Consider the following 20919-nt stretch of genomic DNA (forward strand, 5'->3'; position numbering starts at 1 on the left):
GCATGAAAAAGCACCAGCTCTTCTGAAACAGGATTTGGAACCACCAAGGCAGTCAGTGTTTCAGGTAAATCATCTTGCCCAACCATTCACATTGGAAGCAATATTGATTTGGTGAACAATAAGCCAAGGAAGGCCACTGGGGTTTAAACTAAGCTCATAAGGAAAACAAACACAAAGGAATCATTGAAGAAGACACACAGGTTGAGAGATACAAATAAATTTTATTTTATAAAGACAGATGAGCTTTCCTGCAATTGCCAACATAGTTTTAATGTGTCATTTACTATGCGATATTCTAGTCTCACTTATTTTAGATACCTGATCAAGCAAGGATAAACCAATGCTGTTGTGCTTGCTATAAAAATATAGTGGGATCTGATATTCCAAAACTAATATGCTCAAAAATCTTAAGGATTTCTAATGAGGGATTAGATTGAGATTGCAATGAAATGCTTTCTCCATTTGAAGACAGTTGCAGACTTTTAAGTGCCACAGCTGTGCAGGAACTGAAAGGCTCTTGGAAATTGAATGTACACTGTGATCCATTATCTCACCCTCAAACCTCCTGTTTGTTTCTCTTCCACTACAACTATTTCCAAAATAATTTACAGGGGGTCAAAAAAAAAAAACCAAAAAAAACCCCAAAAAAACCCCAACAAAGCCCACCAAAAGGAGAAAGCTGTGACATGGCTGCAGTCTGTACAACCCTCTTCCTCACAGCCACAAGGAGCTGGTCAATGCTTCATCAGCCCTGTGATGCTGTCCCACCTCACACCACCTGCTACAAGGAAAGTGGTAGAAGTGGAAGAGAAACACAGGAATAATTTAAGGTTACCTAAAGATACAGCCATAGAAAGCCCATCTGAGCAGCTTTGTGCGACAGATACAAAAATTAACCATAGTGTTTAGCACATTACCAATTACAAGGGTTAAACAGGAACAGCAACACAACATTGGGGTGGAGAATCAGACTTCATTTGGTTTGTGCAACCTGAGAAATAAACAATTAAAGGAAAAAAAAAGTCCCACTGATGCTATACAAACCTCATTTCACAAGCTGCTAAACTGTGCTGAGACGCTACACGTTCGCCTACGAAACACAGTGACTTCACAACTACTCTTTGGGCTGCTTTGAAAAGTCACCATCACACACAAGCTAATGTTTTTCTGTTATATAGGAACACGAGTGTGTGTACAAACAGACCCGTGCTGCCTCGAGCGTGCCAGATCCCATCCCACAGGGTGCAAAACTGACCCAAAGTTACTGAATTTCACCTGAAATTATACTGGTATCAGAAGATGGTACAGGGCCCAGGACAGAATATCTTATGCTCATCACTATGAAGTGCTGCTCTTTCAGGTGTTTATTTCTCCTTCTCTAGGCAAAATTACAGCAAGAGCTTCCTACCTATTCCTTTCCAAAGATGATGGCAGTGCTTTGAGCTTCTGCAGCACTTCCTTTGGGGAAGTTTTCATGAGGTTTGAACAGAGGAGCTAATTTGGGGGAGAAGATACTCATAGGTGTGTCAGCTTTGTACCTGAAATCGTGTTCAGTGTCTCAAAATCAAGGTATCCAAGTGCTCCCATCTAGCACATCATCCTGGGACAGACTGAAGCCAGCAAATTGCTGCAGAGAGGCTCTATCCAACCACTCAACTGTGGACACAACCATTAAAAGCTAATTGAAGAAATGTGAATATAGTTTTAATACAATCATTAAGGCGTTACCTGGAAAAATGCATATTCTAGAACAGTGCTATTATGCATACTGGTTCTCACAAACATGTCTTGTTTTGACAACAGAAAGCTGAGATTATACATATCGGTATTTTTAAGAAGTTAATTTCATCTAGCCTTACAGTGAAGTTAGGAAAAGACTGCGTTGTGGGTTCAAAAGAAAACAAACCAGGGAGAGATAAAAAAAGCCAGACAAGATGAAGTATTTTTATTCTGCTATATACTTTTATATTTCAGAGCTCACAACTGAGCTCAGATTCTTGGGTATACAATATAGAAAACATGAGCAATGAAATCCAAACTGAAATACATACCAGGAATCACAAAGAAGGCTGCAAATTGCTTTCTCATTAGTGCAGCTGAACACGTGTGGCAGTGGTAACCTATCCAACAGCAAAATGCACCTCCAGCAAATACTGGAAGTTTCTTCCCTCAAAGTATAGATGGTTAAAAAAAAAAAAAATCAGATTAATAATGTTAAGTGCCTCCTTTTTACAGAGGATGGAGCAATTCCACACATTCACCTAATTCCAAAGTGCTTCATTCCCAGTCTGGGTTTTTTGGAAGATGTCTGAAGTGTCTCATGGCACACTGCCCCCACTGCACACCTTGGAGGGTAGCAGCTGAACCCCATGTTGGTACTGGGCTCATTAAGTCCCTTCTAATGAGATCTGTGCCAAACCTAATTGGGGAATGGTCAGGCTGAGATTATTACACAGAAAAAAATCAGTGTAATAATCACCTTAGAGGTGATTTACTCCTCAAGGTTTCCACTGGTAGGAAGAGCAAGTATGGAGGAAAAGAGGAGTGGGAAAACTCCCAAATGTCACTTCTGATTAACCAGGTGCAAGGAAACTGCAAAAAATCACACAGGTGCTCATTCTCTATCAAGTTCACACTGCCAACTGAAGACTCCTCAGTGCAAACTAGAACTTCAAAGGCTGCCAAGCACAGCCAAAATAAAGTTGTCCAATTGTAGCAAATTCATGGTATTTCTCTAATACTGACTACATTGCTCAAGCAAACACAGGAATACATGGGAGAATGTAAAGACATCTTACCATAAAAATATATTAAAGGGTTTTTCTTCTGAAAAGATTAAAATAAATTTAACTCTAAATAATAATTAAGAACATAACAAACATTCATAGAAGGGGCTGATCAGCACTAGAAGTTGTTTTCAGAAAAGCTTTTGTAAATGGGTTCCAATGCCCAAGAAAAAAAAAAAAAAAAAAAAAAACACAAAACCTCCAACAGATTATAAATACCAAACATAAAAGGACTTAAAGCAGAATGAAGTTACCTGGGCTGTGAATACACCATGATCCTGTGTTATTGTGCTCAAGTCCATTTGTCTAACACCGTAGGAACAACTTTAGCTTTTTTATTTTCATAATTAATATAAAGAATAAGTGCAATTTTATTTCTATTCAGATCACTGATTTCACCTCAATGTCTGCTATCAAATCTCCGTCCGAGCTCACTTGTCCGAACTTTTACGAGGTCTGCGGAAGCTGGACATGTTCTCATTCAGTGCACAGATCCTTCGAGAGAACTCCTCAAACTCCCCCAGGACTTGTTCATCACACTCAACCGCTACAGCATGTTCCACTGGGATGGAGGTAAAGTCTTCCAGCTGATCCCCTGCGCTGAACCCTGTTGCTTCCATACCCATGATCTCCTCTGCCTGCTCCACAGTGCAGCAAAGCACAGGGCTCTGTGAGGGCTGAAACTCACAGGGCTGCTCGTTGTTCGTGGTGTCAGAGCACTCACCAGGCAGAAATGCCCCGTTTATTGCACTAGAATGTCCTAGGAAAGATTCCTGCCTGTCTTGGGTATTGTTGAGGCTTCCATTTTCTCCATTTAAACTACTGCACAAGTCCTGGCCTTTTTTGGTATTTGTTTTGGAGGAGTCCATGGAGGTGTCCAAGGAAGAACATATGGGTCCTGGTTTCTTATCCAGCTCTCCAACACAGGCTGTGACAGCAATAGGCTGTGTTAAAGCAGAGTTGTAACTAGGAGGAGGAGTTTTGTACTGTAGTCTCTCGCTTCCTGTGCTGGCTCGTTTTCGGAGTCCTTTATCTGGAGAAGGAAGCCCACTGGAAAAGCCGAGATCCAATCTGCCGAAGCTAGAGCTCTGTCTCTTTGGAACAGGGATTGCACTGGATGTATGGTGTCGATCACTACAAAAGAAGGAAAGAACAGATCACACCCATCAGGCATGCTCACGAGCAATGCAGATGTTTAACCAAACGCTGAAGCAATTGTTTTTATCACAACTCCAGGCTCTGTTTGGCCAACAACTTCTATCCCAAAGTGTTAAAACCCCAAACACGTTTAGTACCATATGAACCACAGAAGACTGTCGGAATCTGTGGGTGTTGGTGATTCCGAGATTGTAGAAAGTCTTTGTCTTTCTGCTCTGTTGCCAAAGAAGAAGCCATAGTTCGTCTGTGCTGTTTTTAAGGTTGTTTATTCTTGCTTATTTATAACATGTTCTGCTGCCCTGCCGCAGGTCTGTCTTGCAGGGCAGCGTGTGGGGCTCTGCCCCTCAGTGGGATGGTACAAACATTATATACAAGAAATTACGTGTACTATATTTACAATAATGTGCCAATATTTATCATTTACGTTGAATAGTGTGTCCCCAGCCTAAACCAATAGAAAAATGCCAACATCACTAAGAACATGGAGGTAAGGAAGAAGAAGGAGGAAGAACAGGATTAGGTCCACTTTCTTCTATTTTAGAACTTTTGACTTCTTTGTACAAAGTAAAACCCCCCTGTACAGGTGTTAAAACCCCCCTGTACAATACTAAAAAATTTTCTTCTCTAATTTGTGACTACTTTTACTATATTATCTAACCCTCTGTGACTGCTTGTTCCACCTTTAAAGTTGGTAATTCATTCTATGGTTCAAACTCAAAATCACAGCTGTTTTTAGCTGCTTGCCAGGGTCTAAAATGCTTCTGACTAAGGCCTGGAACTTCTAAAAATGTTTGAGGGACATTTTGAGTTCCGACAGAAGACAACCCAGAGGATAGCTGTACTGAGAATCAGTGAAGTTGTGTAGGAACACTTACGCAGCTCTATGGTTTGGCAAGCCAATCACACAGGAAATTATCACATTATGATAATTTGCACTGTTAACATCATTTTATAGGACTGAGCTGCACTTATGGAATATTACAATTCACCATATATTTATGCATTTATGGCCTGTACTGGGTCATCACAAACTCTTCAAAAGCGAGTAATAACAACTGAGCAAAGAATGAGCAAAGAATCCAAGAGTGGACTTCCCTGACAGCTGCACAAAGGAGAAAAACCACACCAACTTCACTATTTGCAGAGAGATATTCTTGCCACAAGGCTGTCAGACCCCAAGAAGTGTTTGCACAATGCTCTCAGGACAGAGTGGAATTGCTGGGGTGCCCTGTGAGGGCCAGGAGTTGGAGTTGATGATCCTTGTGTGTCTCTTCAACTCAGGATATCCTATGACTCTTTAGCAAGTGTTAATCAGCTCAATTTAGGCATGGCAGCAACTTCTACAAAGCAGAAGAAATTAAAGTGTCTGGGTAAACCAACATGAAAACTGAGGTGTCTGGCACAAGAAAAACAGCTTTAAAATTGTTGCAGAGAACATACAAATTTAAATTTCCCCTCAGAGGAAACATTCCTAAATTCCTTCGTAAAACTAGACCTTAGATGAAAATGGGTGAGAAATTAATTAGTTTGCAGGGCCAGGAGAGTTTTTAAGAGGTTCTTACAGCAAGGCTACTCAAGCTAACATGTTAAATATGCCTGAACAATACCTCTTTAGTACAGCAGCCAAAACATCTTCCCTTCCTTACTAAATTAAACTGGCAGGATTATCTATACCAAGTGATTTAAATGTAGCAGCAGTAAGTTACTCATTCTGTCATCTACAAAGTAACTTCTCAGTTAGCAGAGTAGGTAAGGGCTGCCCCATAGGGCAGTAAAGCAGGAATTATCTCTCCATTTGTTGAGCAGATATCCAAACTAATGTATTAGAACAAAACCGGCTTGCAGCCAGATTCTTTGGTTGACATGCACTGAAATGGACCTTAAGACTTTAAAACAGGTTTTAAGCTGCTGGAGAAATATGGAGGCAGAGTTCAGAAACTGTCCATTGTTACCAATAAATATGAATAGGATGGGTTGAGCATCAGTCAGGAATAAATACAGGGATAACATACCAAATCTGATAATGGAGGAATAAAGTCAATAGTATGGTTTATCTACTTATCAAATATTATCTAACACATCTAGATAGAAGTAAATATGTATAAAGGGTTTTAGAGATCAGCCATTCAAGAGTTCCACAGTCACTGGAAGAAAAATGAGAGAAGGGTGGTAATCCCCAATTTGAGAGCCAGTTATGATCAGTGGGAAAGTCATCTTCCCTGGATGCCTCTTCTTGATCACAGGGGGCAACCTAGGCAACAAGCTCAGGCTGAGTGACAAGTGTCTACAAGCAAACATAAAAAGATAAATAGCTCTCTTTTAAGTAGAACAATGGTCATAGTCTTGCAGGCAAGTAAAACAAATCCATAAGGACTCTGGGTACAGTGGGTTAAACTGTTTTTTCCTGTGCTATCAGGAAACAGTTTAACCCAGTTTTTCCCTCCAGGTGAGAACAGAAGTCATGTTGAAGTTTTAGTTCAAAAGTAATGTTTAGACAGAGGCACAGAGCTCAGAAATACAAGGCTGCTATTACTACCTATGAAAACAAGGAGCTGATGGAGGGTGTCTATCCCATTTGTGTTTTCCTTGAGGCTGTACTGTTACCAGAATTCACAGCATTCACATCAAGGTAAAGTCCAGAGAAAGAATCCCATAATAGAATCCCAGAAGGGTCTGGTTTGAAAGCGACTTTCAAGACCATCTAGGTCCAATCCCCCTGCCATGGATAGGGACACCTCCCACTAGACCAGGTTGCTCCAAGCCCCATCCAACCCAGCCTTGAACACAGGCTCCCCCACCTTCACAGGGAAGAATTGCTTCCTGATTTCTAAACTAAACCCACCCTCCATCAGTTTAGAGACGCTGTCCTTTGAGCTTCACAGCTCATGAAATTAATAAAAATATATAAAAGTATATAAAAAAGAGAGTAATTTTAGAAAACTATCATCCAGTTACTCACACACTTTAGAGACTGTCAGGTATTGTCCCCAGTGAGAAGGGTTTGGCTTGCAGGAGCACAGCCCTTTACTCTAAGGCACAGCTTTGAGCTGAATTACTCAGGTTGGGCTGATTCAGCTTCCAGCAGCAATCCCCTGCTTGGTCTCCTGGGACACACAGACAGGTGTGGACGTCTGTCCAAAAAGAATGGCCTGTGACTTAAAGAATATAAAACCTGATTTGATTAACTGTTATTAGGGCCTGATGACTTTTAGTCATCAGGTTGGATGACACTAGAACTGGCTACGCATATGGGTATGTATAGTTCCTGTCAGAAAGCAGGATTTCTAAATTTAAAAAAAACTATGAGAAGCCTCAGGTCACCAATTTCAATGTTTCAATTGTATCTAAATCTCAAAAGCCAATTCTAACAGTCTGACTTCATCTCTAAGTTTTTCTGGCAGCAAAATGACAAAGTAGCTATTTTCTCCCTAAATAGTAATTTTTGCTAGTTAACAAATAGCCAGTTTGAGCATTCTTAGCCCTAAGGTGGAAGACACAGACTCCCCACTGTAAACAGGTGAGATAAAGTGACTGAAGTAAGACACAAACATTTCTGAAATTATTTTCTTAGAGAACACATTCTGGTTGCAGTTTTGATAAAATGTTTCTTCTGTCAGATTCACCAGTGATTATTCAATCTGTCTGAAAGTGGCTCAGAGAAACTGTAAACCAATATGAGGGACAAAATACAATTTACAGGCTCAAATAGGTATCTTTTCCTCCCCACAAAATGTATCCTGTGAGGAATGTTACTGGATCACAGATGGACAAAATACTAAATTTTGATTGCCTGGCCAAAAGCCAAAATCTACAGCTACAGCTCTTTGCTATGCGAATGCTTAAAAAAACTGCAAAAACCTAAACATCATTTGATCTTTTTGTGTTGTAAACTATGACCTCATAGCAGTAAGAATACTAAATTAAGGTATTTTGGTTGGTTTATAGCTATCTGAAACGCTTGAAGCTCCATGAGTAGTTCAGAGCCAATATCCTGTCAACTGTGCTAAAAAGCAGTAATAGTTTCTCACCTTCTTAGAGATTACTGGTAAAATAATGTACAATAGGAAGGCTGCCAATATGAAGTTAAGATGAAACTGCATCTTTTGGCAGCTAAGAAATTCAACTACACATTTTAAAAATGAAATCTTCTTAAATCAAGCCACCAGAGTTGTCATAACTAAGAAATTTTGGGCTCTTCTTGATTCTAGCAGTATATTAATCAAGACATAGCCTCAAAACACAAATTCAAGCCTTGGCACTCAAGTATTTTTGAGGAAAGTCTTTAAATGCAGCTCAAAAGGGCATTTCCCTGCATACAGACAAGCCATTCAAAAGGAATATCATGTATTTGCCAGCATTAGATAAGTCTACTGTCTATTCACTAAAAAAAATCTTCTTGCTGGACTGCTCAGGTTTGCAGCATGTTCTTTACTTTCTATTAATCACAAATAATATCCCTCATAAATTACACAGTGGGGGAAAAAAAAGCTGAAGAATAGGAGAGAAAATAAGTCAGAGTCTCTTGATTTAATTCAACCATAATCTAAAGAGCCCAAACTTGGGAAAGGTAAACCTGAACATGCAATAAGAAATAAAACTATTTTAATTAAAAATGATAAAAATGGACGGGCTACATGAAAGTGGGGATTTGAAGGGGACTTATGAAAAACAGGGTGAGCAACTTTAAAGCAGCAGAGAGGGACAGGACAAGGGGAAACAGTTTTAAACTAAAATAGGGGAGATTTAGATTAGAAATTGGGAAGAAATTATTGGCTGAGAGGGTTTTAAACTAGAAGAGGTTAGATTTAGAGATTAGAAATTCTTGGCTGTGAGGGTGGTAAGGCTCTGGCACAAGTTACCCACAGAAACTGTGACTGTCCCATCCCTGGAAGTATTCAAGACCAGGTTAGACAGGGCTTGGAGCAACCTGGTCTAGTGGAAGGTGTCCCTGGCCATGGTCTGGGACAACATGCCTTTAAGGTCCCTTCCAATCCAAACCTTTCTATGATTTGGTCTCAAATGCTGGAATAAACTGCTTGCTCACAAGAAAAAGGATTTAGGACAAAAGCTGCACAGGGCCTTCTGCATCCACGAAAGCTAACCTAAAAAACTGAGCTACTTTTCTGGAAGCCAGTGAATCTCTAGGACTAAAAAAACCTGGAAACAGAGAGAAGTATTCCCAAAAGGAAACAGAAAAGATTTGGGGGACAAAAGTAAACACAGCAGGATATTGGTACCAGGAGAGGTATGAAGATGGAAGCAGAGCTTGCAGACCTGTAAGCTTGCTGCAATAAATTGCACAAGTTGGGATGTGAAAACATGTATTAATAATTTAAGTGTAATGCCTAAGAACCAAAACAACAAAAATCTCACCAGGCTCACGGACCCAGACACTAAACCTTGAGGGGCAAACACTGGACTCTGCAGACCTTCCAAAGAGCCAAAGGCTAGCCCAGAGCTCCAGGCAAAATAGGGGAACTCACAGAAGATTGAAGCAGAGACTTTACAGCCTAATTTGCTCTAATGGGTGTATAAGTGAGCTCTTCTACAAAAGCCATAGAGGATTGAATTACACAATCAGAGACTGCCCAGGCTATAACTTCTGCTTAAGCAGTTTGATACAGAAGGTGCACCTGCTACCAAACATTACATATGGTCTTAAGACAACAATTAATTCACCTCCCTCTAGTGAAGAACACTGTTTTTTCAAACAGGATTCCCTTGCTATATCAACCTCTGAGAAGGGTTGTGGGCCCATCATATGGAAAAACTTGTAAAAGCCTAAGAAAACAGTAGAATGTTGTGGACAGTTACAGAGTCTGTATTTTGGGAAGGTCATAATCTTGCCAAGCATGCTCAGCTTGTGAAGATGAGCTGCTTGTTTGAGACAAATTCTTACTTTCAATTTTTTTGTAGCACCCACCTCTTTCTTATAAATTATAAAAAATACTTACCACCTAACCATCAGCCCAAGCTCCATGAAATTTTTCAGGTTAGGAAGAGTTTGCCTTAGATCTGGAGTACTCAGCCCATGCTGGTATCTAAGCTACAAAACCAGAAAAAAAAAAAAAAATCCTAAAATTAGCACGCTTTCCAAATCCCAAAGAATACAACATCATGGTCAGTTAAGTCACTAGGTTTTTAGAAAGTTTAGGATGATTATCCAGCAGTTCCAAGATATTTATTCCCTTTAAGAAAATGGTCCATTTACTAGTTGTATTAGGAAACCCACCCAAGAACAGGGACAAAATAATCAGTCAACTTGACTCTTAAACCTCCTTACACTTTCTCCATTTACCATCTGCAACAGGAGAGCAGGTTGACAGCTTAATAAAAATATGGCCATTATGGGAAGACACCAAATTCCATCACAGTGTTCTGTATTCATGAATTCCAAATATTTATTTGTGTGTACTTGTCAGAGTTTATTAGTGCATACTGGAATCAGTAATGGAATTATTATAGTAACATCAGTGAGTAAAAATACATATTGTCACACAACTGATCAATATCTGTGCTCCTTACACAGTTTATATCAGCATTTAAATGCCTCTTATTAGTATCATAATTAAATCCAGCACTCTAATCAGATGCTATTTAGCAAAGGGAATGGCTTTAAACACTGACACACTTTAACCTGGATATTGACTCCTACAAGTTGTTCTTAGGTCGTCCACATGACATAACTGTCACTGCTGAGAATTATAAACTCCATGTTTAACAAATCACCAAATTAAAAATACCTCTGAAGAAAACAGCACATGGAAGGAAAAAAAGTCTGTCTTTCAAGTTTGAATCTCAAAATTTCAGGGAAACTTTGCAGAGAAATGTATCCCTTGTATGGTTAAAATAAAATTTAAAAAAATTAAAAAAACCAACACCCTACATTTCAGTATCTCTAAGGCTATGGGAATGATGCACTACCAATTCAATAAGCAGCTCCCAGCATACATTAACACACTTTAGAAGTCTCTGCTGGACTCCAACATAGGCAAACACAGTAATTGCACAGATGTAGTGCTGATAGAGCTATTTGCTGAAACATGGAACAGTCCCACTCAAAGTTAAATTGATTTTGTTTAGAATCACACACCTGCTTCCACAATTCCTGACAGCAAGATGCAGGAAAGTATCTTAAGTTTCAAAGATTTTTGACTTCTCCCAAAAAATTAGTTTTCCAGAGAAAAAGACTCCTGAAATTGGGAATGATTTTTATGCTTGTCTGAGTTTCAGAACAAAAAATAATTTTGGAAGAAATCACCCTTAGTACTGCATTGTACAACAGCTGGCCATTTATTACAGTTTATTATTTCCATATGGACAAAGCCAAATCATATGGCTTGGGTTCATATTTTCTGCTACAATGACAGAACCTGGATTAAGACCACCATACAATATAAGTTACAAAACCATCACCACATTCTCCTGATGGGATTATAGTGGAATTGGTTAACTGGAGAACTAGCCTGGAACAAAAGAAATAAAGAAGAAAAAACCCACCAACCTCAAAAATCTTACATTTCTTCCTCCTCCAACAATGAAAAATTGATGGAACACCCTTTTTTATAGTCATTCTTACATTTTAAGGTTTCAGAGCATGAAAATAAGGTGAATTAAGGGATCTCTCCAACAGCCAAGATCAGAAGAATTCATGGGAGACCTCAGTATCCAAAGATGAGCAAAACCACTGCTTCTACTAAAAGACATTTTCATCTCTACACTAAGTTTCCAATGCAATAATTTTCAAAAGCAGCATTTTTTAATATTTTAAAGATCAGCTTGATTCTTCAGAATATTACATCCAAAGAAAGTGTGCCTATTTTAATTGGAGGGAAGAGGTGTTGTCCAATATTTGCATTCACATAGAAGACCATGTATTCTCCACAGGACTTGGAGTACATCATTAATGATGTTCCAGTGATAAAATATTAATTATGATTTCTACACCAATATTTAGCTCCTATGCACAGCTTTGTTTTCTCAAGTGCTGCTCTCCTATTTGTTACTAGCAACTCTTACTCCACAGAAACAAGATATAGGAGACAAGATGAATCATATTTTATAAAGTTCAAGGCAGAAGAACATAAAGAATTATCTGTACAGAGAAATCTCAAGAAACAGGATAATACATTTACTTTAAGGCCAACTTCTCTACAGAAAATGAGCTTGACCTACCAATGGGTATTTTCTATTATACCTATATATTCCAACATCACAGAAAATTACAAATGTTAAAATAAGCTGCATTTAAACAGTGGTTCTCAGAGCAAAAGGTAGATGTATTCTTTAAAAAACTGTATTAGCTTTCTAATAAAGTGTTTAAAGATTAAATTTCCTTAAAATAATAATACCAACAAAACCACAGCATTACTTGTAGGTGAGGCATGACAAATTGAAGGTTAATTGTAACAAAATAGGCATAATTATTTTACACTCCAAGACGAGAAAAAATAATATTCAGTAGCTCCAGTTTCTACCTGTATTTTCTTCTCTGCAATGGTCTGAACTTACACTGGAAGGTAAGTGAGTGAACCAGCAGTGAACCAGCTCCAATCTGAGCATCTCTACTCCACTGCCAACCAAAGAGCTTCTAAGGATTCATTTCATCAACCAGACTGTTAGACTTAAAAATCATGACCTAAAATCATGTTAAACAACAGAAAAGCATACTGCCTTCCTAAAGGAAACAATTCCACGGCAAAATGCTCATTCATCAAATCTACCAGTAGAGATACATAATTTGTTAAGTAACTAAAACACAAACCTGCAAAAGTTCAGTTACTTTCCCATAAAGTCTGTAAGAAGTACCTGGACTACTGAAGTTTTTCAATCTAGCTGGCTTTAAAATAAACCAATTAGCTATCTTTCAATTCCTGGGTACTTGCAGGTTGCACCCACGATCAAAATTAGGAGGTTTGCCACTCTATGCCTGCTCTTAAGAAAAAATAATGATATCCTGCATTTATGTGCAAAAAACAACAGTCCACCTCCTATCCTAATTCTTGCAGCAGTATTTAATAACTAATTGTATACAAGCATATACATTTACTTCCAGCCAGAAACCACAGAGTACCTGGGATCAAGTATCTTTTTTTGGAGAGGGGAGAGTGCAGAATGACTCCAATTCTAACCTCTCATCATTTCTCACACTGTTTTCCCAGCCATATTAATCTTGTTCTAAGCCATGTGGAAACAGTCTAACAGTCAGAATATGTTATTAAAGCTCAAAATATAAGCCATTTTAGTACATATTGTGCATAATATTCAAGTCTAGGCCAAAATCTGCTGTATTTTGGACTTCCCTTAGTCCCCACTGCAGGCAACTGGTTCTTGATGTTGTAGCAGTAGAGTACACAATAGGTGGATTCAACCCACTATTACACTATGCAAAGATCTTGTAATATTAAGGCAGCCAAAACCAATTTTGAATTATTTTTAGCTGTATGAGGAGTTTCTTTTGATAGCATCAAGAATTTCAAAAAAACACCTGCTCCACAAATGTGAAAACCTACAGAAGAAAATAGAAGCAAAACTATTGTTTCAATCAAATTTGCAGAGCTGGTCACAAGCCAAGCATTTGCATAAGGTTTTCAGAGAATGTCAAACACTGAAATATTAAGAATGTCAAACAGAAATACTAAGTTTTAGAAGTTTTATTAAAATGACATAGTTAATTGTTTTACAAGATCCTGAGTGACTTTTCAGAGTATGACAGAACACTGGCAGAGATACAGATTACTAAGCACTGCAATAAAGAAAACAGGAAGTGTTGTTATAATGCCTGTTGCTATATAAACAACTAGGGGGACGAGTGAAATAATGCCTGCTGCTATATAATCAAAAGATATGTGTTTATATCTTTTGGGAGCAATTATAAAATGTTTTGCTTGCCTTTGTTTTATTGAATCTGGCTAGTTGTTCTAGCTCTGAACACTTCTGTGGGTTTACTGAAAAACCCTTAAAACAACATTACTGAAACATGTTATGGTATCAATAGCTCTTTAGATAATGGACTTCCAAACTAAGCATCTAAAAATAATTTTTACTTTTTCATACGTAAAAAGACTATCAGTAAACATCAATTACAGTTTGGAAGTAAACATAACAAAAGGGTTTTTAAAACTTTTTTAAGATTCTTGGGGAAGTAGGAGCTGAAAAAATAAAAATAACCGCTGAGATGATATCAAGTCTTGAAGTCTTGAAGTTCTCAATCCTGCTTTCAGAAGGAGCGAATAGAGGACTGCTACAGTAGTGACAGCCCTCATCCAAACAAGAAGTGCTCAAATATAACAGCTATTTCCATAGATATCATGACTTATCTTTATATGCCAGTGTCCATCTCCCAGAGTTACACCTGAAAAGTAGATGTTTACTTTGCAACTCATTCAAGAGTATTAAATTAACAAGAAAGCAAGTTACATCCAAATCCTTGAAGACCCATGTCCTTCGTTAATCCATTGAACATACTCTTTCAAGTCCCTCAAGCCAACCCAGCATGCCTAAAGCCTTCACTAAAACCCTCTTAAAAGACTCACACCACAATTTTGATTTAGCAATAGCAAATAAGGCACACAAACAGCAACCAAAGCAGTAAGAGGATATAACTACATTTTATGCTATACCATTGAAGGATACTTACAATCAGTAATTTTTAAAGCATGTTTAGTCTGAACTAACCTGATTTGCCCCACATTTACAAGGGAGATGCTGATATCAATATGATAATTTCCTGTTATCACAAAATCCTAGAATGGTTTGGGTTGGAAAGGACTTTTAAGCTCTTCCAGTCCTAACCCTTCCACCATGGGCCTAGATACCTTCCACTAGACCAGACTGCTCCAAGATCTGCCCAGCCTGGCCTCAAACACTTCCAGGGGTGGGGCAGCCACAGCTTCTCTGGGCATCCTGTGCCAGGGCCTCACCACTCTCACAGCCAAGAAGTTCTGCTCTATAATATCCCATCTAGCCATGCCCTCTAGCAGTGGGAAGCCATTCCCCCTTGTCCTGTAATTCCAGGCTCTTCTCCAAAGTCCCTCTTCAGCTGTCTTGGAGCCCCTTCAGGCACTGGAAGGGGCTCTGAGGTCTTCCTAAAGCTGCCTCTTCTCCAGGTTGAAAAACCCAAGCTCTCCCAGCCTGTCCATATATGAGAAGTCACCCAACCACTCTGGTTATCCCACCACAGCTGCAGGAGCCTCCAGCACCGTCTGGGCTTAGTCAGCAGGTGCCAGGATCTGTATGGGTTGAACACCCAAGATCTGCTCCTTCACAGAGCAAGTTAATATTGGCCTTTGCCTACAGACAAGGACAGGTAGGCTTTCAGCTGAATGAAAGCCAGGACTTCAGTTACAACTAATCCAGTCTCATTTCAACCTATTTTTTCTTGGCATGGGCGATAGGAAAGGAAAAAAGAAAGCCTTTCCAAAAAGTTTGCAAGAAACATATATAAATTCCCCAATTCTAAATGATCTGGCTAAGTATCAGCTCACTGTTACCCTAGGAAAGTTTCAGGAATTAAACCTCTCCTAAGAGCTTTTGGCTCTACACAGCTGGAGAAGGCACTTTGAGGTGTTTCAGGTGCAGTCCCTTCCTATTATTATTGAAATGAAAATCTGGCACTTCACAAGACAAGGACTAGACTGGCTTCAACCTATGCTCTTTCAAGAACACTTCTCTGTATGTAGCTAAATTTGCCTTGGATTCAGATGGTGCATTCTTTCTGAACTGTATGTTTTATGATCTTAGTTTAGGGGCCTCATAAAAGATGCAGTGTGCAAGTCACAGTATCCTACACTCAAAGGGCCATAACCACTGCATGTACACCACAGAACTCTTTAAAGACTTTTGCTCCTTAGTGTTTATTGCCAAAACAAATTTCTAGGCCTAACATTTCTGCTGTTCAACTTGCCATGGAAAACCTTTTAGTTTCTATTATAGAGTTGATTTTCTCTCGTGTTTGATAGTCTAACAGGACCAGAAACTGAACCTCTTGCCTTCTTATTATTTCATATAAATATTTCATATTTAACAGCTGAGTTTCAGTTCAGCCTCCTACATATGGCACTAATACATAAGCATTCAACTTTAATTCCATGCAGGTATTAGGATGATGGTACTTTAGTTACACCTACAATATAACAAATACTTTGGTTTTCTTTTATGGTTCTGTCAATGCAAATTTGTTCATTAGACAAGCAACTCACCCACAAAGCAGTATTCCCAGGAAAGCAGCACTGGCTGCTCAGCTTCTCAAGAAGATTACACAAAGCACATAAACACCACCTGCCACTATGTGGACACAGTGGCCGTGGACACACAAGAGGAGGGCTAGACATTAGGTACTTCCCTGGATCTGTACTCTATTGATGAGAAAAAGAACCTTGTGGGAGCTGACAAGAGTGTTATTTGTTTTTATTTTCATATCAAACAGCAAAGTTCATGTATTGCTAATGACTGTCAGATGAAAGCAGAGCTATTCTTTGGCTAGGGCTGAGCAAGTGATTCCAATGTGAATAGGACTATCAGTCTAACACAACACAATAATGGTCTGACAAAAAAAAAAAAATAGAAAAGAAGGCTTCCCTGTGAAACAATTCTGAGCACAGCATTCAGGTTGAACAGCAGAAAAAATAGCCTTATTTCATACAGTGTAACAAATTCCACGGGTTTCACTAAACTTGGAAGTGATGCTCTGACGCTATATGCAGATTTGTTTGTCTGCTAACAAACACCAACTATGAACTTTTTATATGGGCAGGCAGGGATAGGAAAACCAGAAGAGATTTTAAATCTCTTCCATTTTCCTATCCCTGTCTGAAAGAGGGCAGATTTAGATTAGATACTAAATTCTTTACTCAGAAGGTGGTGAGGCCCTGGCACAGGCTGCCCAGAGAAGCTGGGATTGCCCCATGCTTCAAGTGTTCAAGGAAGTGTTCAAGGCCAGGTTGGACAGGGCTTGGAGCAACCTGGTCTAGGGTTGGTGTAAGGAGGGTGCTGGTCTAGGGAAGGTGTCCCTACCCATGAACAAGATGGTCTTCAAGTTCCCTTCCAACTCAAACTGTTGAATGATTCTATGAACTGAGGTAAGACTAGACACATTCACTCCTTGGGCTGGCTGTAGGAAAACAAAGAGTTGTAAAATGGCCCAAATTATCTGACACCTGGTTTTACAAGTCTACTTTTCAAGAGCCATTAATTTAGACAAGGACAGAACACCACCACCCCCAAGGCCATGTCAAAGCCAGATGGAGATAGTGACCAAGGTCACAGCAAAGAATAAAAGGGGTCTCACAACAGTCATACAGATGCTGTCTGGTTCTGTGATAAAGCTAAGGTAAGACTTAGAATAAGAAATCCAGAAGATTAAGAGGCAAATTAATTTAATGTCCTTCAGTGGCTGACAAATAGGAAATAATTTGACAATTAGAGTGTAAATAACTTTAATGCTCTTTGCAAGAAAATAGATGCAGTAAACTCCCTTCTTATTGCTACTTAAAGAAACTAGATTTACAGCTCTATTGAAATTATGTCCTCTACAAGAAATCTGGGAACTCGACAAGGAATAATACCTGTCAAGTATCACGCAAGAGACAACCTCTTGAATACCTAAAAAAATTGGAACTTTGATGAACAAGATATACATGGTCTCCTCAATTGCTACACATCATAAATGCATGCATTAGACATAATGACCAATACAGGACAGAAATAATTTAGTATAAAATCACAGGATTGTTTGGGTTGGAAAGGACCTTAAAGATCATCTCATTCCAACCCCCTGCCATGGGCAGGGACACCTTCCACTAGACCAGACTGCTCCAAGCCCCATCCAACCTGGCCTTGGCCACCTCCAGGGGTCAGACAGCCACAGCATCCCTGAGCTACCTGTGCCAGGGCCTCACCACCCTCAACCTTCTGGGTGTACGATTTTGGGCAAATTATTCTCCCACAGTAACACTGTGTTTGCTCACTAGGGACTCACCTCAGGGAAGATGGTCACTAAATTAAGATGAACTCATCATATGTATTAAAGAACCTACACTGAAGTCAGGCCAAAGCAATTAAGGCTCTGGGAACGAAGGAAAGAGACAGCAAAGCAGCCAGTAAAGCAGCAATAAAGATGCTTGCTTTTTACAGGCCTGCATCTCAAAACTCAAAACCACTGCACTCTCAATAACCCCTACTTCAAAGTTTAAAAAAAAAATTAATTAAATTATTGAAATGAAAAAACCTAGAGCAGCAAGACCACTGCTCAAGCACTTGTGAGAGCTCAGTTCCACAAGGTCCATGTCTGTGCCCCAGCAGAACTGGGTGCCACCCACATTGTATGTTCAGAACAAAGAGAACTCTGAGAGATGCCATTTTGACCCTGTTCTGTGTTCACTTATTACCCACAAAAAACCTCACCAAGCTTCAGGGATTTCCTATTATTCATCCACCATAACAAAAGAGGTTTTCATGATGTAATATCAATTACTCCGCTGTGAATACCAGGACAAGAGTTCACCTCTTTCTCCTATTAAAGCCTCAGATACTCCATACACATCCCTAACTTAGGAGCTACAGAGTTTATGGGGCCAGTACTTGCTGAATGCTCTCCCACTGTCAAATGCTTTGGAGAGCTGTGCAATTCACTCCCATTCTTAGCAACTCTATTGTACATCACCTTTGATAGTTACAGTGAATTTTTTTCGTAGGTATTATTAGACATAAGTGACTAATTTCTCTTTGAAAAAAACCCTGCATTTTTATACTAGTGAGAGTCAAACAGCTGAAATCCTAAATGGAAACTTACAGCCTTAGATAATGTTATCCAACTCAAAAAGATCCTCTGTGAACTTTGTGAGGGATGTAATTTTATAAACAGAAAATATGGGTATTGAAACAATTCATGCTCACATACAGATGGAAGTTATTATGAACTCTTGGAATTAACACACATTGTTTCAGCTTTGGAATGTAACAGCAAAGCAAGTTTTTCCAAAAAAATACTCTACCAAGCCAGCACTAGGCTGCTTCTAATTCCAGCTGAATTCTCCTGAGTGCAAAACGTGGTTTCCAGTGTTATTATCCTGCTGTTTTACAAAACGGTACCCCTTTATCTCTAGAAGAGTTTTTAAGTCAGTAATTTTATTTAATATCAATGCCATCTCATTTCTTCCACACTCACATTTCTCCTTGCTGACAGAATTCTAGGTAATTGTAAAAGGAAAAAAAAAATAAATCTGTGAAACCAGAGAAGCTTATACAAATAATTTCAAAATATTTCTTCAAGTTGATCGAGTTTTTCTGGGTTCTTTGTCACAGTGTTCAAAACTTGCATGAATGATTCAAGTAAGGTGATAGAGACCCAGGTCTTGTTTTCATGCTCCAGTGAAGTCACTACTATTCTCCCCAGGCACCTCCAACCTTGCCACAGCACAGAGGGAATTAAGCAGATGATTCACACTTATTCCTGAAAAAGAGGACTGGTTCTCTGAATTAAGGTAAACACCTTTGGTGATGGCCTGGAGATAAGAGAGGCAGCTGCTCATTCTCTGTCCAAACTTAATTTTTCACACATTCACAAGAATGAAGCTTATCTGGACACTTCTCTGAAAGCAGCTTGTTAAAAGTTATGTAAATTCAACATTTTCAGCATCCCAAGAAACATACAAGAACTCAGACAATCTTGGGTTTTTAGGTCAAGTCAGCCCCAGAGCACAGAGGTTTTGTGATGCATTTCTGCACACTATCTACCTGCTCTGCTTTCACAGTGGAATTTCCACTTGGCAGAACTATACAAAGCAGCAATATTTGACCAAGGACACCAAAACAAAAGTGACTGCAACAGTTTATGTGTACATCCTAACACCTTCATGATTAAATCAGTAGTAGAAGCACTCCCAGAAATTCCAATTTACTTTTATTATGTTTTTATATCCAACAGCATACAATCTCAAGCATTAACATGGGACCCACTAGTGTTCTACTAACCACTTTGAAGTCTGGCCACTGACTAGCTTGCACCAGCACCAATGACCCCAAGTAGAGCTGGAAACTCTTTTTATACTAATACATACTTAAAGCCTTCATTTACTTTTATAAGTTTAAGCATATGCCAGTGATTTCAGAAACCAACTGCAAGGAATTGGAAGGCAACATGGGTTGCCTTGAGTGACCGTGTGTTCAACCACCCAGAGTCCTTCGGAAATAGGATAAGAAAATGAGGTTTTAGTAGGTCCAAAAGTGGTAACAACTCAGGGGTGACAAGTCAAAGAGATTAAACAGGAAAACAAGTGAAGTGGTGACAATTTCTATAAAAAAATTCTACAGGCACAAGTGTCAAGTAACACAAACTACACAAACAGAAAAGACAACCATCCTGGGCTCAATGAAGAATTCATCATTTTGATGAAAAAAATAACAGAGCTTCTTGCTTGCATCACATAAGTGAATGGCAAACTCCAGAACAAGGTAAAGATGAAGAAAGGCTGAAAGGCAAAGCAAGCAGCACTATGACTCACAAGTTACAGAATGAACAAGTAAGCAAAGATTAAGGAAAGCACTGATTCGATAGTAATGAAGAGAGAGATCTATCAAAGTATTTGAGGGAAAGACTAATCCCTTTTTCTCACTAATCTTCCCTCTGGAGGTCAAGTGTGAACAGCTGGCTGCCATTACTAATACCACCAACAAGGAGGTACAGTCTAAGATACATTAACAGCCTGGCTAAGTGAATTTCCAAGATTAGTAGGACTCAATTAACTTTGTCTTAAGATATTTTAGCCTTTAAGTAATTTCAGAGGTTATTGTCCAAAACACACTAAGCATGGGCAAGTCTGGAAAATTGTAAATGCAATCCAAGCTTAAAAAAAAAAAACAACAAAGAAAGATTCAGAAGCTTTACTTCAGCTTGGGATAAGGAATGGCAAAAAAAAGTGATGGAAGAGAAAACTGGAAAAACAAACAAGACTACTAGAAACTAAGCATAAGAAGG

At 39.0% G+C, this 20919-nt stretch overlaps 1 protein-coding gene across 1 annotated transcript in view; it reads right to left on the reverse strand.

The window, feature by feature from the left end:
• Positions 1-201: 201 nt before the first annotated feature.
• Positions 202-20919, reverse strand: part of UVRAG (UV radiation resistance associated) — a 76812-nt gene continuing 56094 nt past the window's right edge. The window contains exons 14-15 of the mRNA XM_002187783.7: positions 9899-9990; positions 202-3920 (exon numbers count right to left, since the gene is read on the reverse strand). Of these exons, the coding sequence (XP_002187819.5) occupies positions 3218-3920; positions 9899-9990 (795 nt within the window). The 3' untranslated portion in view covers positions 202-3217. The remainder of the gene's footprint in view (positions 3921-9898; positions 9991-20919) is intronic.

The sequence above is a fragment of the Taeniopygia guttata genome, chromosome 1 (genome assembly GCF_048771995.1).
Source record: "Taeniopygia guttata chromosome 1, bTaeGut7.mat, whole genome shotgun sequence".
Taxonomy (NCBI): Eukaryota; Metazoa; Chordata; class Aves; order Passeriformes; family Estrildidae; genus Taeniopygia; species Taeniopygia guttata.